The 12331-nt window shown below is 39.9% G+C and overlaps 2 protein-coding genes across 6 annotated transcripts in view; one reads left to right on the forward strand and one right to left on the reverse strand.

Annotated features, from left to right (window-relative positions):
* Positions 1-12331, forward strand: part of gapvd1 (GTPase activating protein and VPS9 domains 1) — a 748782-nt gene that overhangs the window by 44698 nt on the left and 691753 nt on the right. The window lies entirely within an intron of this gene.
* LOC114469433 (transient receptor potential cation channel subfamily M member 6-like) overlaps positions 4458-12331 on the reverse strand; it is a 37709-nt gene continuing 29835 nt past the window's right edge. For 3 of the 5 annotated variants that reach the window (XM_028456947.1, XM_028456948.1, XM_028456945.1), the window contains exons 21-40: positions 11922-12173; positions 11667-11841; positions 11105-11219; positions 10830-11026; positions 10616-10748; positions 8957-9395; positions 8179-8803; positions 7994-8070; positions 7778-7880; positions 7560-7606; positions 7398-7462; positions 7244-7269; positions 7095-7145; positions 6921-6986; positions 6519-6817; positions 6354-6436; positions 6036-6241; positions 5822-5873; positions 5281-5390; positions 4458-4584 (exon numbers count right to left, since the gene is read on the reverse strand). In XM_028456947.1, coding sequence (XP_028312748.1) covers positions 4502-4584; positions 5281-5390; positions 5822-5873; positions 6036-6241; positions 6354-6436; positions 6519-6817; positions 6921-6986; positions 7095-7145; positions 7244-7269; positions 7398-7462; positions 7560-7606; positions 7778-7880; positions 7994-8070; positions 8179-8803; positions 8957-9395; positions 10616-10748; positions 10830-11026; positions 11105-11219; positions 11667-11841; positions 11922-12173 — 3204 coding nt within the window. In that variant the 3' untranslated portion in view covers positions 4458-4501. Of the gene's footprint in view, positions 4585-5280; positions 5391-5821; positions 5874-6035; positions 6242-6353; positions 6437-6518; positions 6818-6920; positions 6987-7094; positions 7146-7243; positions 7270-7397; positions 7463-7559; positions 7607-7777; positions 8071-8178; positions 8804-8956; positions 9396-10615; positions 10749-10829; positions 11027-11104; positions 11220-11666; positions 11842-11921; positions 12174-12331 lie in introns of those variants that run through there. The other 2 variants (XM_028456946.1, XM_028456949.1) reach the window with 2 other exon arrangements.

Raw genomic sequence — 12331 nt, forward strand, 5'->3', positions numbered from 1 at the left:
GGCAGCGGAGTAATCAAGTAATGGTGGTTGAAAGACATTCATCACTTCTGTTTTACCAATCTGTGCATCAGTAACAAAAACACTGTCCGCTTGTGTGTATTCATATTTTTGCAAAACTTCCATTTTTGCATCTGACTCAGCGAGAGCAGTCTCCATAGCATGCATTTCTTTTCTGGCTTTTATTGCCGCTTCCATTCTTTTTTGTTCGGCTTCAAACTCTGCTTCGCGGCGTTTTTCTTCTGCTTGCAGTAAAACCTCTCTGCATCTTTTTTGTGCATGCCAATCTGCTTCTTCCTTTTCTATGGCCAACTTCTCCCTTAAAGCTTTAGCCTTTGCCTGTAATGCTGCACGATCCATTTCTGCCTTCATTCTGATTGAGGAAGATGATGATGACACACTTCCAGATTGTGATCCTAGTCTACTTCTCCGTTTAGTGGTCACTTTTGAAGATGTAGACTTAATATCTTCTGCCTGCTCAATGCGTTTCATGACCTCTTTCATCCATTCCTCACATTTCCAGAAGAAATCATTCATTGACTTAATTTTAGGATCAAACCAATTCTTCTTATTTTCCAAGAATTCTCCCTCTGCCATAAATTGTTGCAAACTAAAATTTAGGTCAGAAAACTCTTGCTGCAAACCGGTGAAGTCGACACGTAATTTATTTTTTACAATGTCCACATTGTCATCATCTTCCATTAATTGCTCAATTTGTTTTTCCATGCTTGTTATTTGAGATAGCTTGTGCCTACGTGCATTAACTTGTTTAGTCTTGTGCTCTTCAACAGCCTTTTCAGTCATTTTTACTTTTCGTTTTTCACTGTTCTGATCCTCCATAACTAGTGAAAGTTCCACACTTATTCAGTAGAAATGACGTTTGAAGAATGATCCTTTAACATACGTGTTCCCACTTCTGTCCTCAAAAGAGCAGCAAAACGCAGACACAAACACACACACAGCAATGCTGGCTGGTGTGCTGCCTTCCTGAAAGTCCTCACAAGATCAGCAAAACGCACACACAAACACAGCGATGCGTGGCTGCTGTGCTGCGTGCAGCTGGCTGAAAGTCCGTGGCAGAGTAAGAAAGATGCAACTTACAGCGTGTTTTCCTCCCAAATTGTCCATGAAATCCTTGAAAAGTTAGTTAATTCCTTCATCCGTTTCCATGCAGAGCAAGTCTTTTGACTAATAATGTAGGTGTCCACTGAGTGCAGCCTTAGTTTGACGCTCCCAAAAAAAACTCCTCATACGTATAAAAAATCCACAGGACCACGTAGTAAAGTTTAAATGTTTACTTGAAGAAAAACAGCAACAGGTTAATCCACAAAAGCAAAATGAGAGAGCTAAGAGAGAGAGGTCAAAAGACTGTGTGGCTCCACTCTCATCCAATTTTAACTAACACCACATTGACTCCACACGCCCCTCCCACTCCCAGACCATTCAACCAAAATTATTTCTAACAACCATAAAATTAGAACAATGAGCAATATGGCTCCTACACAATCATTTATTTGGCCATTTTGTGAGATTCACAACTGTTCGTGCTTTTTGTGTTTTGAGATTATCATTAATGCACTACTTTTCAATCTAGAACGTTTGAGATCTCACCAAAACCACAAGCGCTTCCTTGAGAAATGAAGCAATATAATTGATACCTGCTAACATTAAGCGAGTGTTGTAACTTCTTCTCTTTCCACTGATGGATTCACACTTGTAGCAAACGCACCAACTCTCCAAAGCACATTTAAACAACTAAAGCACTGATAAGCAGCTCCGGCACTCACATTCTTTCTGTGCATGATTTCATCAAACTGTTCCTGTATTCCAAAGTCCCGCCTACTTTCCCTTGACCCCACCCACAGATCAGAGGCCAGTGTAAAAATAAAGACAATCACTCGCGCATAAAAGCTGGATGCACTACACAGCATCTCTCAGGGAGCAGCTCTTTTTTCTGACTTTGCATAAAAAGAGGGTTTTAATATTTTTGCAAAATTTACAACAAATTCATTATAAAAAAAAATATCTTTTTAGAGTAAAATGACAAATGTCGGCAACAGAATCTGCCCAGACAAGGCTTTGATAGATGTATGTTTGTCTGTCTGTGCAAGTAGAGCATGATTTCACTGTTCAAATCTTTCTAGAGCCCTGATTATATGACGAGCATTAATATGTAGCTTAAGAAGACCAACAGAAAACAAACACTGTTATTTCAGCGTGCGCCTCTCGTCACCAGTGTACGCTCATGTTTACTGTTTATTTTTGCTGCTTTCGGGACAGTGAGGGAAATCCTTTAGTGAGCTGTGATTGGAGCAGCGCTGGGACAGTGAATTCAAACTCGGACAATGAAGTTTTTTTTGTGAACGATGTTTATATTTTCCCTTGTTAAACTGTGAATCAGAGGGAGTAGGGGGCTTGGGGGGGGTATGCAGGCAAAGAATGAGTGGAATTGCAACACTGTAAGTAAGATACTGTAGCAATAAGACCTGGAGGCATTTACTACTGTCATGTTTGCATTGTAAGATTATTTTTTATTTTATTTACTATTATTATTGTTCTTATGACTACTATTCTTCTATTCCTATTAGCCTATTGTTGTTCTGTTCTATTTGCATGAAGTTTCATTGCAATGAAACATTTGGGGCTTATTTGTGTTTTCTCCTATGATGAAGGTGTGACTTTTGTGGGAGATGTTTTTGACACGGTGGGTTCAGGAAAAATTTCACATCAATTTTTTTTTTTTTTTTTTTACAAGCTGAACAAGTTTCTAAATAAATGCTCTAATTTATACACAACGAAGATAAAACTTGTCACTGTTGAAATGTTTATTTTGTTTTTAACCTCTGAATGTGTGAGTTGGTTCAACAGCCGTTTCTGAACTGGCCTTATCAAACCGGATCAGAGACCCTCGACCTGCCACTGAGGGTCATCTTTTCTGAATGTTATGGAGTTGTTGTTCAGTTTCAGGGGCTGAACCGATCATACGCCTTTTACAACTACATCAAGACAGAATGACATCAAACTGCACAGTAGCAGCAGTCGTCATTATGTGTGACGACTCGGGACATTTCTCATCACTTTTCCTTGCTTTGTCAAATACACTCCAAGCTTTCTTCACTGATTCCTGAGAATCCTGTGTGAGCTCAAGTGTGAATGTTTGAGACACAAAGGAGAGACAGCATTTGCTCTCCCGATGCTTTTTAAACTTTCTTAATGCGCTACACTACACGTGCAATTGGAGTAGTCTTAAAATTGTTAATTTATTGTTTAGAATGTCTTTGCGTTTCAGCAAGAGCAACTACAACAAAATGTAGCAACCTGTAGCTGAAACCTGAAAGGTGCTTGAACTGCAGAACCGCTTTTACACTTCTAACAAAACGAAACTTTTTTTTTTTTTTAAAAAGGAAAAAACAAAAGACAACATTGTGTTTGTTTTTTAAAGTGCCATAGCTAGTGAGGAGAGGCGGTTTTGGAAGAATGGTGCATAGATTCTTTACTGTGTGAGTTTACATGAGAAACCAATCATAAACGGGGAACTCTGAGGAAACCGTTTGTTTCATTACACCAACAAACCGTTCTTACTTTTGATGCTTCTTTTATTTGTCGGTGACTCTGCTGGACTCTGAACTCTGAACTCTACCCACAAATCAATGAGCTCTACTGTGGATCTAATTTCTTGTGAAAATGGAGAGTGTGAGTGTGTTCGCGTGTGTGTCAATGTTTGCATGCATTTCAAATCGTCTCAAACACCCACAGTAGAGGGAACAGACTGGGTTGAAGTTCAGAACTATGCAGGGGCCTTGGTGAGTCCTCCACTGAGATGTAAATACAATGTGAAAGTCTGAAGTGATTTTTGTTAAAGTCTATATTTTACCGCTTTTGTAGACATTTTGTTGTGGGAAGAAAAAATAAATTAACTTTTGAGGGTGCATCTATGCTTGTTTTTGCGTTTGTTTTATTTACTTATCACCATTTATATATTGTGCATACAGGTATCCATCTTCTACACTGGTCTATTCATATAAAAGGGTGAAAAGCAGGAAGCATCAAGGACAGGTGGCCATTCCATCCCAGAGGGGAAAATACACATGCACCATGTTCAGATAAGAACTCCAATTAAACTAATATTTTATCTGTATTATGTGTGTGTAAAGCAATCAAAGCAAGAAAAATACTAGAGAACAATAAAACAAACTTGGAGTGAGTCAATCTTGTGATAAACACACATTTTTGTTTGTTTATTTTCTTTCTTTTTTTTAATTATACATGCTTAAAAAATTAAAACATACACAGTAACTGTTAGAACTTCTGAAAAACTTTAAAGAATAGTATTGTATTTTTAACGTTACTCTTGAAAACAGTTTTGCACACACAGGATGTTTCTCGTGAAGTATACTCAACAAGACATTACTGCCAAACATTACTGAGAGAAAGCCATCATTTATAAAGTAATTCATATATAATAATATTCTTCTATTTTTTTTTTTCAAAAGTAATTTCTATATTACGTTGTCTCCTGGTTTTCCTTTTCCAATGCCTTCTCTATCTGCCTGCTCCCCTCACAGCTGTCTGGACGTTTCCTTAAATCTGAACGGAAACATCAGTTAGTAATCCTGTACTTCGATAACACAGTCATTAACACAATAAAGAGAATACTGACAGACCTGGGAGGAAGTCCATGCATCCAGCATGAATAATTTGGTTTGATTTGTTGGGAGAAATTTTGGAGAGGACACAAGAAGAGGAAGAGGAAACACAACGTACCTTTGAAATATCAAAACAACTGTGTCTGAATGTTTGTGTCTGTGTTTGTTTGCTAGGCTTGTTTGTTTTGGAGCACAGTTCCTTTCCGTGCAGTTATCCTCTAGATGCCGGTATCATGTCTACCAAGAGACGTTAATTAATAGCTAATCAAAGCTAATGTCTCAGCAGCACGTCGCCAGCACAAAGACATGATTAATATGTAATCAAAGGCCGTGCTGCACAACGCACAAAGCAGGGCCCACCCCCCGCCTCCAACCCTACTGTTATAGAAATAAACGAACACTCGCAGCTTAATTAGCTGGCTGTTGGTGTGTGCAGTCTTCATTTGAAGCTACTTGGGATTTCTCTCAAAGCCAAGAGGGCCTCTTGAGTGACGATACAGAGGTGACACACAAATACATGCGTATGCACATGTGAGGCCGAGATAAACAAACGTACACAATCACAGATCAAGTCTGAATGGAAATCTAACACTCAGCTGAATAATACGCTCTCCAGTACTATTTTTGCAATTCTCACCTTTTAGGCCGAGTCGGCAGCAGCAGACGTTGCAGGAGTGTTTCTCTAAGAAAGCGTTGATGGCATCAGTTCCATTGTCAGGACCAAAAAGCATCTCACCTCTGCTGCCACTGCAACACCATCCAAAGGAGAACAAAAACTCAGCTCAAACTCAGATAACACGCTCCGGTTACGGTAACATGGTAAACTCAGGATTACCAGGACTACATGTCAACATTGAGCTGTTGACTCTGAGAGAACCTATGACAACATCAACAAGAAGTTCCACAGTGGATGAGAAATTATGATGAGTGGATGGGAAAATGAACAAATAAGTTAATAAATAAAAAAATAAAAAGAATATATATATATATATATATATATATATATATATATATATATATATATATATATATATATATATATAATTTTTTATGTGCTTTGTGCTTGGCAGAGGTAAAAATTGAAAATCTATTTTAACATTTAAAAAAAAAGGATTTTTTAATCATTTTTGTTAACAAAATTGGATCGAAAGCCCTATTATGGAAAGTTATTTCTTTACCTTTGGTTGTCTGCCATAACCACAGTGGGATGAGTCAACTCTTCTCCTACTCCTGTCAACAAAACCACACACACACACACACACACACACACACACACACACACACACACACACACACACACACACACACACACACACACACACACACAATCACCCTTAGCAAGTCACACATACACACACTACATTAACAAATGTGCTCAGTAGAATGATGTGCCTTGTATGTCCAGTACAATCAGCTCTCTACACGAGTACTCAAAGGTCCAGTGAGAGAAAGCGAGCAGCCGTTCTTCCAGTGAACAGCAGGGAGTAATCTCCTCTCCTGCTTTGTTGTTGTATTTCTTGAAGTCACCATTCATGTTGCTTTCAATGGTCAGCCATTGGCCATTTGACTTCACGTGGATCAGTGAAAGGTTTAAAAATCTGGGGGGGAAATAAAAAATTGACATTGCTGCATGTAAAGAGAGAGCGATAGAGACAGACTTATGCATTAACACAGAAAATCATATTATCATATCACAAGACCCAGACACACCGGGGAGAGTGTTGCATATCATCAGGTTTGACCTGGTTGAAAACCTGCATCATCTTCTGAGCTGCTCTCTGCTGCTGAATTTCCTTTAATGGAATGTCATGGTGTTAAAAAAAAATGCTAAAATAAATGTAAATGTTTTCAATACTTTCCTTTACATACGCTCACCCTTAGACAAAGCTGCAATGCTGTGTTACCATGGAAGAGTCTCTGCCAGTCATGAACCACCTCTGGCCTGAAGGCTTTGACCACGTATATCTGACCAGGTTTGAGAACTTCCTGCTCCGCCCAAGTACACAGCATCCTGCGGCACTGTCGGAGACCTCCATCCAGATTGCCTTCTTTACTGGAGATGGGCTGCAGCAGGGCAATAAGACCCCGAGAGGACCAGGTAGGCATCCAGCCAGTTTCAGGGCCAGCCTCAGAGAAGCCTGCTTCCAGCGTGTATACACTCACTTCTTCACCCCCTGCAGAGCGAGGACAAAACAAAATGAAATAAAAGAAAACAAAAATAAAATAAAGAAGCAAACTTCAAGAGATATGCAACAAAGCAGAAAAAGAGAAAATGACCCAAAATGTTAACAGGAGTGAAGGGGATGGTGTGAGCCAATCTCATCAGATTGTTTCTCTCCACTGCTGTTGATACAAAAGCACAAATAAAAATTACAAACAAGTGAAAGTAAGTATATATGTCTATGTTTATCAAACCAACCTATGACACACATCTGTGTACTAAGTAAATACCTGAATAGTGTGGATACAAATTCTCAGTGGATTGAAATGATGAACTTTTAGCTGGAGAAAAAAAAAACAAACAATACAAACAAACAACAACAATAAATAACCCAATGATAGTTCAGAGAAATGTAGAAAAACTCTATGCTGAGAAATACCTTCAGGTGCCACAAAACTCTGTAACCTGTAAAAAAGAAAATCCAGGGGGAAAAGAGACGTCACAGCTTCTGCCAATATTTTAATTCAACCAATTTTGGATGTAGTTTTTTTTTGTTTTGGTTTTTTTTATGGATGTCAGATGAGTTTACTTACAAAGACCGTTGATTCATGGGTCGGGCCCAGCTGTTCCATGCTGAATGAGTAGGACTCCACACATCCTGAAGATACCCAAAACTGACATGTAACAAATACAATATACAGTACATCCTATACATTGTCCCTTCAACAGTCTGCACTGGTTTCAGACAAATTTACCTGGTGGGAAAACATCTTTTTCTGCAACAAATCCACTGGTTCAAAATCTATGTGGCAAAGAATAGTATACGTGTTCATAAAATTTAAAAACTAAAAGCCTTAGCAATCCATTAAGTGTCCATCAGATGTCACTGATGTACATTTGCATCAGAAAGTGTGGCAGCTTTACTTTATTTATATGTTTTGCAATCAATCTAACAAATATCATATTTTCTTACTGAGCTGACTGAGGCTGGTTGAGGCTGACCAACACGTATGTCCTCCTCTCAGTCTCTGGTCACGTCTCCAAGAAGCATTAGCCAAAGCAGATTGCACTGAAACCTGAAAGGTGGAAGGAGTCCAAGGTAAACTTTAAAAAATAAGGATGATGTTTCCCGTTACATGATTTATGGGGAATGTAACAACAACAAAAAGGAAAGCCGATTCTACTTTACATCATCTGGCCCACCCTCATGAATTTTCATCATCTTTCTGTTCTGACTTTTGCTAAAGTCAAAGGACTGGGACCACTCTGTCAACACAGACACGAAGACACACACACACACACACACACACACACACTCCAGTCAGCTTGAAAGTATTACTGGAGATGATTTAATGATATACTCCACACTAATACCTCGGCCCCGGCTTTGTTGTAGTGATGTGGCATCTCCAAATCCCCTTCTACACCACAAACTGTTTTTAATCATTGGTTCATTCAGAGAAGGAAATGAACCCCTCTTTGGACTCAGCGGTGCTCCAGACAAATTCACATTCTCCATACTGGATGACAGAGATCTGCATGATATGTATGGACGATCAATGAATGTACCCACAGGTTTCTGGAGCCTTCTACAGTGACTTGTACATGTGTCCCTAGAACTTGTTTGGCTTTCACCCAGAGTAAAAGACGGATTTATCAAACCCTCCTGCATGTCCTCAGAATCCAACAGAAGTAAAGCGCAGCTTGAAGACTTATTGCATTTCACATTGGATGGCTTCTCCTGTGTTGTCTGCCACTCTCGCTTGTCTTCTTTGTCCTTGTCCCTTGACGTTTTCTCTTGACTGAATGACTCAAAGACTTCAGGAAAGGAAGGAGGCTCACAGCGGGCTATTTCACAGGCCTCACTGGGAGTCTGATTCAAGACACTGAAAGGTGGGCCAGTACAAAAAAGCTGAGAAAGCGATGCAAAAGATCCAGGTCGAGAAATTCCCGTTGGGTTCTCAATGAAATGGTCAGCAGCATCAGCAGCCTTTGAATCCTAAAAAACAATTTGGAAACAGTAAAACAACATCTACAGCAATGTAAAGGCTAAGATGTAGTCGTTTTACTGTTGTAAGATAATATATCTACAACATGCAACATAGAAAATACAACATTTTGAGCTATCAGTCATCAAGGACACAGTGAGCACCTCCTTTGTTCTTTCCTTTTCCTCCTCAGGATGTCCACATTTTCCTCCCTTGCTTTCTTTCTCTTCCCCATGCCACTTCTGAGATCCCTGTCGACATGCAGCTTGGATGCAGGCCTTCAGCAGAGAAGGCGGGGTACTTCTACACGATTTTGCCATTAGTCGCGGCATATTAACAACATCGAAATCTGCTCCGCTTCCATGTTGGAGGCTCCAGCTGTGAGGGTGGACATGCTTGGATGCTGCGTTGAGGCGACACTGAGCCAGATGAGCCTCCTCCAGATGCAGACTGTCAGAGGCAGAGAGCATAGTGAGAGTGTCCACAGCCTGCGCTGAAAGGTCCTGCAACTGGCCGAACTGATAATCCAACTTAGACAGACTGTCCTGAATAAGGTGGACTTTCTCTGACACCTCCTCCACTGTTGTGTACATTTCTTCAGCTCTAGAGGATCAAAAACAATATATACTTTAAAGCATACACAAGTTTATAGACGATGCATTGCAAAAGTGGACAAGATAATTGTAATCTAATCAAGTCAATTACTTTTTATACATAGTTTTACATACATACATAGTTTTATACATAAGGCTGAAATTATGCCGCCAGCATATACTCATTGAGTGCCATTGACGTCTATAGACGTCAGTTGGTTTAGTAACGTTTAGTGCCGTTGACGTCTATAGACGTCAATTGTGTTTTTCGGCTGGGGTTACGAGGAGACAGTGTGACGAAGCTCTCCGGTGAATATCTAACTTGGACAATGATGTAGTGACCAACTGGTGACATGTAGGTGGCAGCAGCGCACCTTTGGATGAGAGATCACCCATTATGAGCAGAGCTCAGAGTGAGCGGAAGAGAGTTTGCAAGACAGTGTGGAACCTCAGTGGAATATTGAGAGTGTGGCGATGGTGAGATAGAATGATAAAAAAAAAAAAAACGGGGCAAGCGGTGACACTCGTCATGTACGGGAGGAGGAGGAAGTTGCGTGTGTGGAGATTGATGGAGGGAGAGGCTTGGAAAAATTTAAAAAATTGTCAAAATGCTCTAAAATGGCTGGCACTGAGGGGGTAGAAATTTTGAAAATGGCTGGCACTGAATTAGTGCCTTGAATAAGGTGTCTTGAAGGCTGTCATTAAGTGTTGTTTGCTAAATTATGACACCTTTGAAGCTATGTTGACATTTTTTGGGTTAGGTCGAGAGATCTAGTGGGGTTCGGGTTAGGTAAGGTAATGATTATTTCTCAATGAGACCCACCGGGGAGTTCTGAGCCTGTCCCAGTCAGATAGGGAATCAAAGGCAGGCACGGGCCAACGCTTGTCATTCGTGTTCCTCTCTTCCTTGTGTCACTCATCAAAAACGTTTGTGATATTGTATCTGTATATATGTGACGTCAGTGCTGTGGTGTAGTAAGAATGAGACAAGAATCAGAAGTGGGGGTTGGGTGTACCTTCTCCATTCTGTGTCTGTATGGACCCCCTGGGTAGGGTTGGGGTTAGGGTAAAGAATGACACACAGTGACAGCCTTCATGACACCTTATTCATGCTAATGACAGGTGTTATGTCATATAAATGACAGCGTAATGTCAGCCTTTATGTATAAATCTTCAAGTAAATTGTAACCCAAAAATGAAAATGCTGATTAAGTACAAAACCAATCCAACCTCTCTGCAATGGTTTTGATCCTGTTCATCTGATTGCTGTGGAGACATTCACTCTTCTCATAGTAGTAGACCTGAACACATTTCTCCTCAAACTCATGAAGCTTCTTCCGGTCCTGGTGGCCAAGATACAGCTCTGATGAAGACAAAAGCGAGACAATACCACAGATAAATGTATTTGTAAGATGAAAATCACTGAACACACTGTAGTACTTACTAAGTCCTGAGCCTCTTTCTTCAGTCTCAGGGTCACCTCTAAACTTCCTGTAAATGCCTTTCACTCCTAAAGCTACATGACTGAGAATGATCAGAGGCGGTGGGAGCCATGGCCTGTCCTGGTACGTCATGATATATCTGTACCGGTTATACTTCCATAGTTTGCTAGATATTGATTCCATCTCAAAGTAAACATTGCTGTTGAGAAGAAGAAAACTTCAATTTAATAATTTCTTCTTACTTCAACCTTAACAAATTTTGCAGAAAGACACCTACTTAAAAAAAGCAATGAGAATGTTGACCATGATAATATACTGGAAAAACATATAAACCGCCTGGAGGAATGGCGCGAGGAATGAAGCAGGAGGGCATGGCTGACCATCATCACATGCTGTGGAGACACACATGCACATACACAACAACAAATCAAATACTGAACTGATTGAAAAGAAAACTTTTTGCACAAAAATAGCATGCAGTTCCAAAGAAGGCTGGATCATGAGCAACCTTTTACAATCAAGTGTGTTGAAACAGGGAGGGACAAAAAACATGCTGGAGAGGGATACTGCAGAACTAGCTATGAGCACTCCTGTTCTGAATCATCTAGGAGCAGACATGGGATTAACATGTAAATTATGTGACTATTTTTCTTAAGAAAAAATAAAAAAAATAAATAAATAAATAAATAAATAAATAAATAAATTATGTGACTATTTTGACGACCCTCTGCAATTTTCTTCTTAGATCTTATGGATAAGGATGAACTTTACTGCTTTGATTAAATATAAACAAGGGGATAAAATGCTACTTAGCGAGGATTTTAAAATAAATAACTGACGATTTATCTCTGTTGCGTAGACCTCGCCATAAATCATCCAGTAGGGCTGGAAGACAATATCTCGAGCTAGACTCCAAGATGGATCTTCATCTGGTGACAGGATGGCTTTCCTGGACACCCCAAAGCTCAGCAGCACGATCGCCATCATCACCACAATGAAGAACATGTTACTTGTCTGATGAGAAGAGAAAAAAAGCGAGTTAAACTCCTCTATTGTAGTTCTCTAAATATCCAAAAAGGTACATTTTAACTCACCATCTTCATGATCATGGTGACATAAGGGCCAGAGTACTGATTAACAGCCAATAGATCCACCACCCTGACAAACCAGAAGATGATGTCCAGGCTGTAAGCAATGCGCCCTGCTGTGCGGTAGGGATCACTGCACCAGCGTAATGTCAGTCCAGCCAGGAAAAGGAGGATGGCGATAAAATCCGAGAGGTTCCAGTATTCGGCGAACCAAACCTTTAGCTTCTGGCTCAGCTTTCTTGGCTCAGACATCAATACCTAATTGAGAGTTATATTATTAAGTCAAATATACAGTCAAGCTCACAGTTATTTATACCCTAGTTAATTTGGGGGATTTCTTTTATTTATTTTTGTGATGAAAATAATGCATTTTGTCAAGAGGCAGAAACATACACACTAAAAAAAATGTGATCTTC

The sequence above is a fragment of the Gouania willdenowi genome, chromosome 9 (genome assembly GCF_900634775.1).
Source record: "Gouania willdenowi chromosome 9, fGouWil2.1, whole genome shotgun sequence".
In the NCBI taxonomy this organism is placed as follows: Eukaryota; Metazoa; Chordata; class Actinopteri; order Blenniiformes; family Gobiesocidae; genus Gouania; species Gouania willdenowi.